The following is a 16,819-nucleotide window of genomic DNA, read 5'->3' on the forward strand; positions in this document are numbered from 1 at the left end:
CAATTACCAACATAGTTTTAATGTGTCATTTACTACGGGATATTTTGTTTTCACTTGTTTTAAATACCTGGCCAAGCAAGGATAAGCCGACGCTGTTGTGCTTGCTATAAAAATAGAGTGGGATATGATCTTCCAAAACTAATATTCTCAAAAATCTCAGGAATTCCTAGTGAGGGGAAAAGATTGCAATGAAATGTTTGCTCCATTTGCAGACATTTAACAGTGTCACAGCTGTGCAGGAACTGAAAGGCTCTTGACAGTTTAAAGCACGCCGTGATAAATCATCTCACCTTCAGTCGCGCTCGTTGTTTCCCTCCCACCATGCTATTTTCAAATAATTTACAGGGGGGAAAGGAAAAAAATCACAGAAAAAAAGCCATGAAGTGGCTGCAGTCTGTACAATCACCCGTCTGTCACAGCAAAGATGCTCGACGATGCTTGAACTAGCCTGGCCACACTGTTCCCCTTCGCACCTTCTGTGTAGGAAGTGACAAAAACGGCAAAAAATTTGGGGACAACTTAAGGCCTACTGAAGATGCACCCATGGAAGGCTCTTAATGAAGCTTGGTGATACGGGTACAGAAGTCAACTGTTGTGTTTGACACATTAAGAGTTACAGGGCTCACACAGGAACGGCAACGCAAGGAAACTAAACTTCATTTGGTTGGGTGCCACCTGAGAAAACGTGCAGCTAGTGACAAAAAGCCCAAGTCTCACTGATGCTCTACGAGCTTAATTACGCAGGTCGCTTAATTGCACCGAGACGTTCCGTGCCTGCCTAGGAGGCATCGCGACTTCGCCGCTACTCTTTGGGTTGCTTTGGAAAGTCACCACTGCACACAGCTAGAGGAAAATTAGCGTGCCCCAAGCCCGTCCTGTGCTGTTTCGTGTGCCAGATTTTACCCCTCAGTGTGCACGACTGACTCAACAGTGCTGAATTTTGCCTAAAGTTATTCTGCTCTCAGAAGACATCCAGTTACAGGACAGAGTATCTTCTGCCCACCTCAACAAAACGTGCTGTGCTTGGTTCAGGTGTTTATTTCTGGCTCTCGATACGCCAAAGCACGGGGAAAGCTCCCTACCTAGCTCTTCACAAAGACAATGGCATGCTCTACGCTGCTGCAACACTTCCTCTAGGGACTTTTCAAGAGGTTGGAACAGAAAAGTCTCCTCTCACGAGACGATACTCACAAATGTGCCCAAATTCATGCCCAAACTGGAATGGTGTTCAATCAGGAATCAACCGTAGAAAGGCTCAATCCAATAAAAGGCTCAATCCAATAACTCAACTGCAGACACGACCGTTAAAAGCTAACAGAAGAAATGTGAATATAGCTTTAATACAATCATTAAGGTGTTACCTGGAGAATGCATATTCTAGAACAGTGCTATTATGGATACTGGTTCTCACGTACACATCTTGTTTCGACAACAGATAGTTGAGATTATACACAGCCACATTTTGAGAAGTTAATTTCGGCTAGCCTTAGGGTGCAGTTAGGAAAAAGACTAGGTCACTGGTTCAAAAAGAAAGCAGAGACCAGGGAGGAAAAAAAAGCCAGGCGTGATGAAGTGTTTTTTATTCTGCTATATATTTGTTTTTTTTATATTTCTGAGCTCACAACCGAGCCCAAATTCTTGGGTATACAATATAGAAAGCAAGAGCAATGAAATCCAAACTCAAACAAATACCAGGAATCACAAAGCAGGCTGCAAATTGCTTTCCCATGAGTGCAGCTGAACACACGTGCCAGGGGGAACCGAGCTAACACCAACCCGCACCTCCAGCAGGAAGTTTCCTCCTTGAAAGCACAGATGGTAGAGTTAAGAGGATATTAATTTAGAGGAATAATGGTAAGCGCCTCCCTTTCTGCAGAGGGTGGAGCGATTCCACAAGTTCACCTAATTCCCAAGTGCTGACTGCATTTTCAGTCTGGGTTTTTGGTTTTTATTTTATTATTTTTTTTATGGAGATGTTTGCACAGTACCTGGCAGCCCATGGTGGGCGCCGAGGATCATGGCACACCAACACCACTCACACGGTGCCTTCGTTAGGCCTCCACTGATTAGCTTGGCCAGGCTGCGCCTAAGCAAAACAGGGAACTGCTGAGGCTCTTGGAAGAAACCTTAAGGTGATTTAGTCCTCAAGGGCTCTGCTGGCAGGAGCGGTGAGCGTGGAAGAAAGGAGGATAAGAACGAAGGTGATCCTTGCACAAGGAAGCACAGGGATCCCCCAGGTGCTCAGCTCTTGGGCAAAGTTTTACCACCACCAGCTGAAGACCCATCGGTGCAAACGAGAACTCGTGTGACTACGCAGCATGGCCAAGAGAAAGCTGTCCCCTGACAGCTAAGTCTTGGTGTTTCTGTAACACTGACCCCGTTGCTCAAGAAAACACAGGAGTACATGGGAAAACATAAAGAGGTCCTACCATAACTGTAATTTAAAATTTTTTCCTTCTGAAAAGACTAAAATAAATTTAGCTCTACATAATAATCAATGAAACATATTCATAGGAGGGCCTGATCAGCACTTGAAGTTTTTTTTTCCAGGAAAGCATTTAGAAATGGACTCCATTGCCTTAAAAAAAAAAGATTATAAATATCAGACATAAAAGGACTGGAAGCAGAATCAAAATTTACCTGGGCTGTGAATATACCATGAACCTGTGTTATCGTGCTCAGTAACAAGTCATTTTTTCTAACACCATAGGAATAGCTTTAAGGTTTTTCTTTTTTAATATATATAATTAATATAAAGAATAAGTGCAATTTTATCTCTATTCCAGATCACTGATTTCACCCCAACGTCTGCTCTCAACCCCCCTGTCCAAGCTCACTTGTCCGAACTTTTACGCGGTCTGCGGAAGCTGGACATGTTTTCGTTCAGTGCATAGATCCTTCGAGAGAACTCCTCAAACTCCCCTAGGACTTGTTCGTCACACTCCACCGCCACGGCGTGCTCCACCGGGATGGAGTTAAAGTCTTCGAGCTGATCTCCCGAGCTGAACCCCGTCGCTTCCATCCCCATTATCTCCTCTGCTTGCTCCACGGTGCAGCAAAGGACGGGGCCGAGCGGGGGCCGAAACTCACAAGGCTGCTCGGTGCTGGCGGTGCCAGCGCACTCACCGGGCAGCAACGCCCCGTTTATTGCACTAGTATGTCCTACGAAAGATTCCTGCCGGTCTTGGCTACTGTTTAGGCTCCCGTTTTCTCCGTTCAAACCGCCGCACGAGTCCTCTCCTTTCTTGGTGATCCCTTTCGAGGAGTCCGCAGAGGTATCGAAGGAGGAAGGTATCGAGGCAGGTTTTTTATCCAACTCTCCCACGTGGGCTGCGATGGCTACAGGCTGCGTTAAAGCAGAGTTGTAACTAGGAGGAGGAGTCTTGTGCTGCAGTCTCTCGTTTCCCGTGCTGGCTCGTTTTCGGAGTCCTTTATCCGGAGAAGGAAGCCCACTGGAAAAGCCGACGTCCAATCTGCCGAAGCTGGAGCTCTGTCTCTTTGGAACTGGAATTGCACTGGATGTATGGTGTCGATCACTATAAAAGAAGGGAAGGATAAATCAGAGCTGTCAGGCGTGCTCGCGAGCAGTACAGATGTTTCACCAAAGGCTGAAGCAATTATTTTATCGCAACTCCGAGCTCCGTTTGGCCAAACCACTTGTATCCTAAAGTGCTAAAACCCCAAACGTGTTTAATGCCATATGAACTGCAGAAGACACCCCAGAGGACAGCTTTACTGAAAGCCGGCAAGATTGTGCGGGGAACATTTACGAAACTCCATGGTTGAAGAGTCAATCACCCAAGAAACCACCACATTATGCTAATTCGTACTGTTAACACCATTTTATAGGACCAAGCTGCACTTTATGAATTATTACTGTTGACCGTATATTTATGTATATATGGCCTGTGCTGGGCCATCACAAACTCCTCAAAAGTGAGTAATAATGGTTGAATCCTCTACGAACTTCTTCCAGCACTGGACTTTCCTGACAGCTGCACAAAGGAGAAAAGCGACGCTGACTTTGCTATTTATTTGCAGGGAATGATTTTTGCCAGATCTTTTGCTTTTCTGTGCCAACTGTTCCAAAGCTTTTTTGGACAACTGTCAACCTCAGCTTCTTGAGGAACACGAAGTAATCAAGCTTAATTTACAAGTTCAGTTTTACTATTTCATACCGTTCCCCAGACCGCTTACACTATCTCAGGGTCTGTAATTTGGAACATCCGCTTCACATCATCTGGGGCGCGTTATGTGAGTTTTCTTTCATAGGTTTAATCCTTATCCAAATATAATCACCAACCTGTATGCAAATAGTTGTACATTAAGCGCCCAGTTCATTTTCCTTCCTTTTTTTTTTTTAATACAGCTATTACTAACCTTCAGAACATACAACTACAATTCAACTGCTGTCAATGTAAATCTCCTTCATCAGCTTCATTTCAAAGAACTCTTCTTCTACTCAACGCCCGATACATTTTGGGATTTGTCTTGCAGGGAAAAATCCTGTAACGGCGGTTATGAATAGCCCCTAGTATGGATCCTTTTCCATCCCATTCTTTTTCCTCCACTTGTAAATAGGATAAGCTAGATTGCAAAAGGTCCCTCTGTGAAAAATAAGTGTCCCCACGGGAGGGCTGCTTGCAGTACTGCTGCTCTTTAATTTCCTTTCCCATCTTACTTCCTCCCAGGCTGCCCTTTAAAACACGTGTCGGGCTCGTTCCTCTCCTCTAACAACCCCAATTACCTCCAGGAAAGGCTGCTCGTCAGAATTTACAGTTGCAGACAGTGTACGAGAGAGATAAGCGCCCCACATGCAGCCAGCAGCAAACCCAACAGCCTTCTTCTTAGATTGCAACTGCAGTTTGACCTTTAAAATGCAAACTAACAACATTCACAGTTCTGTCTGCAAAGGTTCAGAGCATGGAGATGCTAAGACACAAAGCAGCAAGTGCCACAGATGCTCATAAGTGGTCTCAGAGATTAGCCCTCAGTCCCCTTCTGACCAGAGACTTTCATACGTGGCTTTTAAATACTTTATCCAACCCCTGTGCAATCAACCATTACGTCATTTTACAAATAAATATGACAAACAAAAATCTGAGGCAGGGCACCTGCACGCTCTGCTTAGGCAATGTGCACTGCAGATGTATAGCAGGGATGGTCTGCTTTCTCCTCCCTTCCTCCAGCTTAGTCCTTTCAACCTTGGCTCAGAAAATAAATGAGCACTCAGTATTACAAATTTGATCGGATTCTGTTTATCTCAAGTCTTAGCTTTGTCCACATTTCCTCCAGGCTTGCTGAATCTTCCTTAAGAAAGAGCACATGGAAGGAAAGAGAAGTACATTTCCAGTTTTAATAGCAAAATGCAGTAAAACAAATTCTCTTGCTCTGTATCAAGTGATTAGAATCTTTACTATCAAATGGTAACTTTTAGGAATTTACTCCCAAATTCCATGATTCACAAATTCCAAGATTCATAAAGCCAGATCATATTCAAGACGCATCTTTGGGTTAAAGGGTACATCATCCTTCGTTTACGTGAATGATTTCCTCAAGGACCAGTGGTATCTGATTACTACAGGCCACTGTTCATTACGTTTTTCACTACAAGATAACTAAGGCTCTCCTGATTCCAGAATTCACTCCAGATACAGAAAATGTGAAGCTGAATTACCTCCCTCCTACCCGCAATGCTGTGATGTCTTACTACAGAGATATGACGAGATGCACCTCACACTTTGAGGAGTAGAAACAAGGCTGCACCTTGCAGAACTGGGCAGGAAAGGCTTCCCTCTTCTGCTCTCCCTACAAAACCGAGACCAAAGCACAGCCTGGGATCATGCTGGCTGCTAAGAGGGGCCTAAACCTGCCACCAGGCTCGAGAGGCAGAAAGCAGGAGAGCTGTGAGCTTTGTGCTCCAAGGGGTTGGATACGTGCACTGCGGTGCCCCAGTGCCTTGTGGCTCTAAGTGCAGGGGACTTGAAGGAGACAGGCAAAGAGGAGAGGTGGGCTACGTGCTCAGTCGAGCGTTTTAGGTTTGGAAAAAAAAGCAGTGCTGAAGTTCACGTTCAATATTTTTTGTATTGTATTGTCAATTCCTGACGGCACGCCTTCCCGAGACTGCACCTACTTGACAGAGCTGTTGTCTTTACTCCTAGCACTGTTTAAAATGCTGAGCGGGAATGCGTTTCAAAAAAAGGAGGTGGGGAAATTAAGGGGAAGCCTTTCTCATACAAGCTTGCTCTTCAAACTTACAGGACATTTATTGCTAACCTCTTCCAAGAGAAATGGGCTGTTCTCAAATCTGATTCCAGTACAACACCCCCTGCAACAACAATACTAACACCATCGTCCTTGGTTTCTGTCAAGATGTCAGGGATGAGTCAATCAGGACTTTGTTCCTGTTCAACTGGAACCCCGGAGGGCTGCGTATCCCAAGGGAACAACCCACACATTTGAAATAAAAAGACTAGGAACAGACAGAATAATTCATGCTGTACAAACAAAATGGGCTAACTTTTTTCATGCGGAACAGGTGGCAGACGCATAGATGCATCTTGTTAATTTTTCTGTTGACATTTTGGGTCCAGATTCACCAAGGGACTTCATCAGTGATAGCAGAAACAGTCTATAAGATAGGTGCAGAAGTTACAAGATCCTCTATCCTTTGCACAGTGCAGAAAGATTTTGATGCCAAAGTATCAGAACTGCAACAGCGACAGCTTCCTATGTTCTGATTTAGGCACAACGATGAGAAAGGCTTACGGGAAAGTCTGCCATTTTTCTGAATTTTATTCAACCATCCACAGCCCTGGGACAGGCGTTTAAGAGATCAAAACCTAATCCTGGAAGAATTTCAACTGTACGCTGTGAATTTAAGTACAGATGAATGTTTCTCATAATAGTCACAAGGATATCGACTCTTTGCATGGTATTTTAGTGATAAAAGCTCTTGCCTGAGATGTAAGCAGGCAGAAAAGGGTCCAGACAAGTCTCATGACAACCACAGTGATCTGACCAGCAGCCTACAGACATGTTTGAGTGGGTCCTCCTGCTGAATATATCACCCTGCGGCACAAAATGCAAGACCTAAAATGCCTAAGAGCCATCTCGGATGAGGAGGTCATGTAGGGAGAGATAAGCAGAAGGCAATCCTAAATTTAATCCTAGCTCCTGAAGTTGCAGAGTGAAACTGTCATACAAAATATAAGTAATTCTTGGAAACATCGAAACCAAAGCAAAGCTTTCACTATATGAATGAATAATACCTGCCACTGCTCTGTTTGTTGCACTGAACTGTACTTTAAACTTGCTCAAAGGCATTTCTCTTACAGTAGACTCTTTAAAGGTCAAAAATGACTCTTTAAAGGTCAAAAATACTTGTGTCAAAAAGTATGGCATGGGACTGCCTACTTGGCAAACCCCAAATTACCTTCAGCAAGTGCTGATCAGTCCAGCTTAGGCACAACAGCAACTCTTCTATGAAGGTGCAGTAGCAGCAGAAATTTAAGCGTCTGTGTAGACCAGCATGAAAACCTGTGGTGTCTAATTAGCTTGAGAGAAGCAGCTTTATAAAGTGTTCCGGTGGGCATGTAAATTTAAGTTCCTCCAAAAAAGAAACATGCCTAAATTCCTTCGTAAATCTAGGCCTTGCGGGTAAAAGAGTGAGACATTAATTAGCGTGTGGGACCAGGAGAGGTTTTAAAGAACTTGTTATGACAAGGCTATTCAAGCTAACACGTTATGTTTATCCGAACAATACCTCTTTAGTCCCACAGCCAAAAAAATCTTCCCTTCCTTCGTAAGTTGAACTGGCAGAATGATCTACACTAAGTGATCCAACAGACTAAATGTAGCAGCAATGCAGAGCTAATCTCCCTCGTTTACAAAATAACTTCCCAGTTCTTTAATAGAGTACAGAAGGGCTGCCCCGTAGGGCAGTGCAGCAGGAATCATCTTCATTTATCATGCAAGCGTTCAAACTAATGAATTAAAACAAAGAGCACTTGCAGCCAGGCTCCTTAAACTACGCATGATTAAAAGGACCTTACTTCAGCCTGCAAGATCAGGTTTTAAGCTGCTGGAGACATACGCAGGCAGATTTCTGAAACCATTCATTGCTGCCAATATGACTGGGATGGGCTTTGCTTCAGTCAGGAATAAATATGGGGATAATAGCCCAAAGCTGGGAGAGTGGGAATGAAGTCAGCAATGGCTTAACTGCTTATCAAATACTAGCTGCAGCATGTAGATAAAAATAAATGTGCATGGAGGACTTTGGAGACCAGCCACCTAAGAGTTCATTGCCTAGACTTCTTCCACAGTCACTGGATAGAAAAAATAAAAGTGCAAGCACTGGAGAGAAGGGTGGGCAACACCATCCTGCGAGCTGTTTATGGCACTGTCACCCTCTCGAGGTGCCTCTTCTTGTCCACGGAGCAACCAGCTTGGGCTGAGTGATGAACATCTAGCAGGCAAGCCTGGTAAGATGCACAGCTTTCTGTATGCTTTAAAATAGAACAATGATCATATTTGCAGGCAAATAAAATAAAAACTAAACAGTTTTTAGCTAGAGTGGATTAAGTATTTAAGTCAAGGGATCTTAACCTGTTCCCTCGCCTTCCGCCAGGTGAGAAAAGTCAAACTGAGTTTTCGGATCAGAAGAAGTGTTCGCAGAGAAGCACAGAGCTCAGAAATACTAGGTTGCTATTACATTTTACAAAAACGAGCAGCTGATGGAGGGTCTCTAGCCTGTTTGCATTTTCCCCGAGGAAAAGGCTGTATCGTTACCAGAACTCACAGCACTGCATCAAGGCAAAGCCCAGAGAAAGAGATTCTTTATCAGCTTCACGGCTCACAGAACGAATAAGGAAAAGCACGTCATGCTAAAAAACTAACATCCAATTGCCCAGAAACTTTAGAGACTATAAGGTATCCCCACTAGTGAAAAAAGTTTGGCATGCAGGAGCGCAGGCCTTTACTCCAAGGAACTACCTTGACCTGAATTACCTGGGGTGAGCTGGTTCAGCTTCCAGCCACAATTACTTGGTTGAACTTCTGAGAGGGCAAACAGATGTGGACACCTGTCCAAAAGGAACAGCCTGTGACTAGTGGAGTATAAAAACCTGGTTTGATGAACTGTCATCAGGCCTTAATGGCTTTAAGTCATCAAGTTGGATCAGACTAGAGTGAGTTACGTACACGAGTATGTTGAATTGCTCTTAGGACGCAGGATTGCTAAATTAAAAACAAAAAGGGAAGGAAAACTCAGATTTATTGGACATTACAGATAAGAGAATTACATCATCAGCAGTCTCAGTGTTTCAACTGAATCCAAATCTAGAACATCAATTCATACATAGTCTAACTTCAGCTGCAAGGCAGCATAACTACAAAGTAACTGCCTTCTCCCCAAAATATTCATTTTTTACTTACAATACTTAGTCCATTCGGGGAGACTTGCAGACCTGAAGTGCAAGACACAAATCCCATGCTGTAAGCATGTAAGTTAAAATGACTGAAAGAGGACACAAACCTTCCTAAAGCTGTTTTTCCTAGAGAACAGATTCCCGTTGTAATCTGCTCCCAGTTTTGATAATAAGTTCCTTCGGTCAGATTCACTTGCGATTATTTAATCTGTCTGCAACGGGCACAGAGAAACTGTAAAGCACTCTGAGAGACAGAACACAATTCACAGGCTCAAATATGTATCTTTTCCTCCCCACAAAATGTTTCCTCGGAGGAACATTACTGGATCACAGCTGGTCAAAATACTAAATCTTGATTGTCTGGCCAAGAGCCAAAATCCACAGCTACAGCTCTTTGGTATGAGAATACTTTCAAAAAAATAACTTAAACACCATTTGATCTTTTTTGTTGCAAACTATGACCTCATGGCAGTAAGAACACTAAATGAAGGTGTTTAAGTTGGTTTATAGCCATCTGAAATGTTTGAAGCTCCAAGCGCAGCTCCGAGCCAATATCATGTCAACTGTGCTAAAAAGCAATAATAGTTTCTCACCTTCTCAGAGATTACTGCTTAAATAACGCACGATAGTGACAGGGCTGCAAGGGGAGGCTGCCAATACAAAGTTAAGGTGAAACTGCGTCTTTTGGCAGCTGAGAAGTTCTGACACACGCTTTTTTTCTATGAAAAAAATCATCATAAATTAAGCTACCAGAGTTTTCTTAACTTGAACATTAAGTTTTAGCCTCCTCTTGAATCTAGCAGTATATGAATCAAGAGATACCTTCAAAACTTAATGATTATGCCTTGGCATAACAACTATTTTGGGGTAAAGCTTTTTGATGAGGGCTCCAAAGGACATCTCCTGACTACAGACGTGAATTTCTGAAGGAATACATGTAATTGCCTCCATTAGATAAGCTTATTAATTTATTCACTAGGAAAATATCTGCTCACTGGACAGCTGAAATTTGCAGCCTGCTCTGTACTTGCTACTAATAACCACAAATACTAACCCTCAAAGTTAGAGTAAATTGAATTAAGCTGAAGGACAGAATAAGCTGAAAGTCTCTTGATTTAATGCAAGCATGATCCAAAGAGTTGTGAAAGATAAATCTGAACATGCAGAAAGGAGTAAAATGATGTTCGAGTTCAAAACGTGCAGTCTAAGTAAAGATTTAGGCTCTCAATAGCTGGAATACGCTCGAGAGAGATTTTCAGAGACAGACTGCACAGAGCCTTTTCCATTAGCAAAAGCTGGTCTTAAAAAATGAGCTGCTTTTCTGGAAGCTGGTGAGACCCCACGACTAAGAACCTGGAAGTGGGGAAAATTATTCCCCAAAAGAAAAAGATTCTGGGCACCACAGCTGGGATAGACTAAATCAACAACTCTGGTTCGTTATCTTTCACCTTCAGAAAGTGAGTCCTGAGTCAACAGCCAGACCTGATACCTGAAAAATGAGTTTTTGCACTTCTGTAGCCTCCATAACAGCATGTGTGGGAACCAACACGCTTGATTTTCTTCTTGATTTCATCTACATACAATACAAATAATATTTTACAGTAGGGGTAAAGGGAAAGAAAAGTAAACACGGCAGAATATAGGTGCCAGGAGAGGCATGAAGAGGGAAGCAGAGCTTGTAGACCTGCAAGCTTAATGCAATAAATCATGCAAGTTGGGATGTGAAAACATGTATTAATCATTTCACTGTCGTGCCTGAGAAACCAAAACAACGCAAATCTCACCAGGCAGAGGGATCCAGCAGCAACACAATTAAACCTTGATAAAAGGCTCCAGGCTCCCCGGATCTGCAACGGGGCCAAGGGCTGTCCCAGGGCTCCAGGCAGAACAACGGAGCTCACGAAAGCCTGGGGCAGAGACTGTAAAAGACAACTGCCAAATTTGCTCTGATAGAAGTGGGAAATAGTTGGCTCATCCACTAAAGTTGTGGGGATTTTTGTTTGTCTTTATTTTATGGTCTGGAGGAGTAAAGAAACTCTTTTGTACTCAGATCTAAACTGATACTTATCAGAGAAGGAGGTTAAGCCTGAAATAACTGAGGATTTAGGTTACCTCGATTATCTAGGGGATTCCATTCCACTCCAGGCTGCAAAGAAACACAGATGTTTCTAGAGAAAAGCAAAAATGATGAGTATGTCCTGCTGAAAGAGAAACTAAGCACAACGTGAGTGTTGGTGTTTACCAGTTTTTGATTTGACAGCAGTTCAGCAAAAACCCTCTACAGCGATAACACAGGAAAGTGAAGATGAAGACCTGCAGCTGAGCAACAGAAAACAAAGCAGTCTGTGCAAACGAATCTGTAAATAAGAGAAACTCATCACTACCTCACGTGCTCCTGCTCTCCCTCCTGCAAATGAAGGATAACCTGGAAATACTTTGCTGACTACGGTCTGTGGCAGAGGGTATTGGATTACTCACCTACTGTATCCTGCAAACGAAAAATCCCTTCCAATCTTCATTTTAACAGCTGGTGACTTTTATGCTTGCTTAAATATATGTAAGCAGATATTATTCACGAGACAGTGGGCATCTGTACTCCGCTACGTATGGGGCTCAACTGCAATGCCCGATTATGAAAGCCTGGCCAGTTTTCCCCCTGAGCTAGACTCCCTGTAAAGGCTCATTTCCATTTATATTATTAGGAAGCACTAAGAAGCCTTGTTTAGAATCATTAGCCTTAAAAAAAAAGTTACAAATGAACAACTGTGCATGCAAGGCTTGGAGGTGAGAAGGAAATGAGGCATAGACATTCATATGGGGGCAAGGAGGGAACGCGATATTCCCGGAGAACGATGCTTAATATTCCTGCATGTTTTGAAATATTGTCCCGCCAAAAATGTGTTTTGTCTTGCTAATGACTGCGTCTCACCTAACAGGGAGAAAAAAACAACGCTGCTTGTATGAAGGCAAAAGCCCTAATGCCTAACTAAAGCTTCCGTTAACAGTTTTCAAGGCTAGGGTACACGAGGAGGGAAGAACAGGTACCTACACTTTGAACGTTTTTCCCATATCACATGTCCCAGAGTCATCACAGCTCTGCTTATTCAGGACTGAAGGAGACATTTACCACCTGTACGCCTCCCACCCCACAGACGAGTACACACGTGTGCCAGAAGTCATGGGTTAGGTGTTCTAGCCCTTCCTTTTCAGATTTGCTTAGGGGGCCACACAGCATCTTAGGACATCTAGATCACAGGGATGTACATCGCCCACAAACTCGTTTTCCTGATGAAGAAAGCTTTTCTTTACACACCTTGCTAGGGGATAAGAAAAGCAGGGAGAATCTTTTCAGCTGTGGTTAAGATTACTGACAGTATTAAACCGTACAAGGGACTGAGGTTCCTTTTCTCAGGGCCTGCTTACTTCCACTGTCTCGCTGGCTGAGCTGAATTTCCATTAGGCAACACTTCTTACAGTACTAGTCAAAGAGGATACTTTTTCTCCTCCTTTACTTGTTTTTCTTTGGCCAAAACTATCCTCCCAGTCAAAGGAAATGATTCGGAAACCAGATTAGCTCGCATTGATCAGAATTCCTATACAAAGGATAAAGGATAACAAAGTTGAAGAGCAACTCAGAAATAAGGGCTGGAAAGTGCTGTGGCACAGTGACATCCCATAGGATTTTAGTTGCTGTTACTCACTGCAGTAGATATTTTGTCCCAGGGTCTGATATTGAGCAGCATTTCGCTAAGGCACTAGCCCTGTTTGAAGCCTGCTCCTGTAACTTTCAACCGGAGCAGCAAATTTTTTTCCTCCTTTTTTGTACTGAAGTACATGCATGCGATCAGAATCTGCCTTTAGGAGTGAAGTGCTGTCCTTCCCCCATTCTGTATATTGCAGGAAAAAAAATACTTTTAGAGCCTGGCAACGTTTTAGGAGCCTACTAGAAATCAGAAATAAGAATCTTTTCGAAAAGCAAAATCCTTTAAAGTTGCAGGATTGGGAACATAATTGAGAAAGCTGTGTATCAGCAGGGTTTGCACCCTGATTTCAGTGAAGGATTATTTACCACAACACTTTTTCTGCCTCAATTCAAGTGTTTCTATCACCAGAAAAACCCACCTTATACTGTGCTGCCCCTGTTCTTGTCATGCAGAGAGTGACCAGAGAGTAGTCTGCATCACATTGCTAATAGAGACCTCGCTACTTCTGTTGGTTTAACACGCAAAGAATTCAGATACCATCTAAACAGCATTAGAAAGTTATATCCATTACTATATACATTAGAAAGCATCGACTGTTAAAGTTTTGTGACTACCACTGTCACAATATTTACTGTCATTTCACATCAGATTTTAAAATTTGTTCAAACTTGGTTTTCTGAGTCTCCTAGAAGCCGTACACAAGCCCCAAAATATTCAGGTTTGCCTATTAGTGTTTAGGACTTCATTATCCCATTAGAAACAACTAGTTTCCTTTAGGAAGGCTGGCAGCAGCCTTCCAACCTAATTGAGCATTATCTGTGCCAAAAAAAAAGTTATTTCTCAGGTGAACTGAAGCAGTGATGGAGTCCATGTCTATCACCAGGGCATCATCAAGTGATCTGGCACCAAAGAAACCAAACAGGAGTGGTTACCTCACGCTGGACGGTATTTTCAACACCTTGGAGCATCTAAAGCATCTGCACAAGGCCAGGTAACGACACAGGGACCATACATGACCTCTACATCCTTGGGGCTGGGGTGAATAATTAACCTAGGACTCCTAAAACTGCACAGTGCTATGTTTGGGTGGGATTCAGGCACCCAAAGAATGAAGATAGGAATGCAGGACAAATTGTTTAAGGAAGACAGTGTACAAGCAGTCATAATTCAAAGACCATAGATAAAAAATAAGAATATGAAGCATCTACTACCTGCAGAAGTACACTCAGTAGTAAATAGCCTTTGACATTTGCTGAAGTTTATGATCTCTGTGGTTTTAAGGAGAATTTCTCAAATCTCATGCTCAAACAGCTTCTGCAAGGTAACCCTACGCTAGCTTGGTCTTGTAACATAGAAACCAGTTTGCATCGACTTTCTACAAAGACAGTGGAGAAGATTTTGGATCCTCCACAGCAAATCAGAGCAGAAACAATTAAGATTTCCCTGGAAGGCTTCAATAACGTTCAGTTCTTGGTTAACGTAGCTTCCCATTTAGCAGCAACACTCAACATGCAGCAGCCACTTTCCTTAGCAGCAATTATACTCAGGAGGTATTGACTGTAATTCACAGATGCCCATGCAGCTCACTTGGATTAAACTTTAAAAAAAATGGGAAGGCAGACACTGACCAGGCTGTAAGACCTGTTCTGCTTAAGGTCTTTGCACCTTTCTGCCCTCCCATCCTCCTGGACTATCACAAGACACAAGGTGCATCTGCTAGCAGCCCTTAGATACAGTCTAAAGAAAATGATGAATTCACCGCCCTTTGGTAAAATCACTGCATTTTAAACAGTCTTTTCCCTCCCATGCTCCCCTCATAACTGTTGTGGGGCTCATCACATTAAAGATGTTACAAAAGCAGAAGTTAAAAGCCATAAAGATTGTACTATTTGTGCAGCCTGTAGTTTGAGAAAGTAATTACCTTCACTGAGCACTCTTCACTTGCCAAGAGGAGCTGCTTGTTTGTGAAAAATCTTTACAGTGATATTTCCTGTAGCATCCACCTCCTTTAAATCACAAGGTTAAATCACAAGGAAAAAGAAAGATACAATCATAGAAAAATACGTACCATCTAACCATTAGCCCAAGCTCCATGAAATTCTTCAGGTTAGGAAGAGTTTGCCTTAGATCTGGAGTACTCAGCCCGTGTTGATATCTAAGCTACAAAAACAGGAAAAAGTAGAATTAGGAAGGCTTTCCAAACCCCAGATTCCAATGGATATAGTAATATGCTCAGTTAATTTGTCAGGTTTTCAAATAAAACGTAGGATAAATCAAGCAGTTCCATGAGATCTATTACCCTTAAGGAAATATTCCATTTAATACTCATAACCTCAGATTAGCAAAACCCACCCAAGAACAAGGACAAAATGATCAGTCAATACGACTGTTAAACCTCATTACACTTTTTCCGTTTCCTATCTGTAATGGGAGAGTGGCCTCACGGCTTAATAAAAGTACAGTTATTAAGGGAGCAGACTGACTTTCAACACAATGTCCTGCATTCACCGATTCGAAAAATTTATTTCCGTGCAAGTGTCGTCTGTCATCCTGAGTGTATCAGTGTTAGCTGGAATCAGTAGAGGAATTATTACAGCAACATCAACTAGTAAAAATACAGACTGTCACAGGGCTGAAACTAAATCTGGGTTCTTTTAACAGTTTATATCAACATTTATACTATTTTCGTAATTAAACCCAATGCCACGTGGCTCAGAGAGCAGGTTCTAACATCAACCTGCTTTAGTCCAAGTATGAATTCCTACCTGGAATTAAGGAGATGCAACCAGAAATTAAAAGCTTCAATACGCTGACTCCATGCAACCTGCAACTTGTTTTTACCCTCAGGTTATCAAAACAAAGTACATACGGTTTAATTCACTGCTGATCATTATAAACTACTCACTTCAGAAGTCCCCAGCTAAAAATGCCTTTGAAGAAAATGGCACATGGAAGGAAGGGAAAGTCTTCAGGTTTGAATCCCAAAACTTCAGGGAAGATCTGCAGGACGATTTATCCCTCGTGTGGTTCAAATATGGAAAATATCCCTAAATTCTAGTGTCTTTATAAAGAATATTGGAATGAAGCAGTATCAAACTGATAGGCAGTTGTCAACAGATATTAAAACACTCTAGAAGTTGCACCTTGCCTCAGACCCGCACAAATTCGGTACTGATGAAGCTAGCTGCTAAAACATTGAATAATACCACTTAAGTATTATATTTCTTTGAGCTACACACCTGTTTCTGTAATTCATGAAATCAAGGTGTAGGCAAGCATCCTCTGAGTTAGAAAGGTTTCTGACCTGAACCAGGAGCCCATGCGACTTCCCAAAGACCTAAACAAAGACCTAAACAGTTTCTCCGTAGAAAAAGGCTCTTGAAATTGGGAATGATTTCTATGCTTGTCTGAGTTTTAGAAAGAAAAATTGCTTTGGAAGAAAATCATCCTCGGCACTGCATTGTACAACAGGAGGCCATTTATTACATAGTTTATTATTTCCATATGGACACAGCCAAGTCATATGGTGGGCTTGGGTTCATATTTTCTGCTACAGTGACAGAACCTGGATTAAGACAAGCATACAATATAAATTACTAAATGATCACCATATTCTCCTGATGGGATTACAGTGGATTTGGTTAACCAAAGAACTAGCCTGGGGCAAAAGAAATGAAAAAAATA

General features: G+C 42.5%; 1 protein-coding gene across 1 annotated transcript in view; it reads right to left on the reverse strand.

The window, feature by feature from the left end:
- Window positions 1-1,565: 1,565 nt before the first annotated feature.
- The window catches only part of UVRAG (UV radiation resistance associated), a 93,963-nt gene continuing 78,709 nt past the window's right edge, over window positions 1,566-16,819 (reverse strand). The window contains exons 14-15 of the mRNA XM_080599566.1: window positions 15,204-15,295; window positions 1,566-3,536 (exon numbers count right to left, since the gene is read on the reverse strand). Of these exons, the coding sequence (XP_080455692.1) occupies window positions 2,834-3,536; window positions 15,204-15,295 (795 nt within the window). The 3' untranslated portion in view covers window positions 1,566-2,833. The remainder of the gene's footprint in view (window positions 3,537-15,203; window positions 15,296-16,819) is intronic.

Source organism: Anser brachyrhynchus (genome assembly GCF_964034855.1).
Source record: "Anser brachyrhynchus genome assembly, chromosome: 1".
NCBI classification, from domain to species: Eukaryota; Metazoa; Chordata; class Aves; order Anseriformes; family Anatidae; genus Anser; species Anser brachyrhynchus.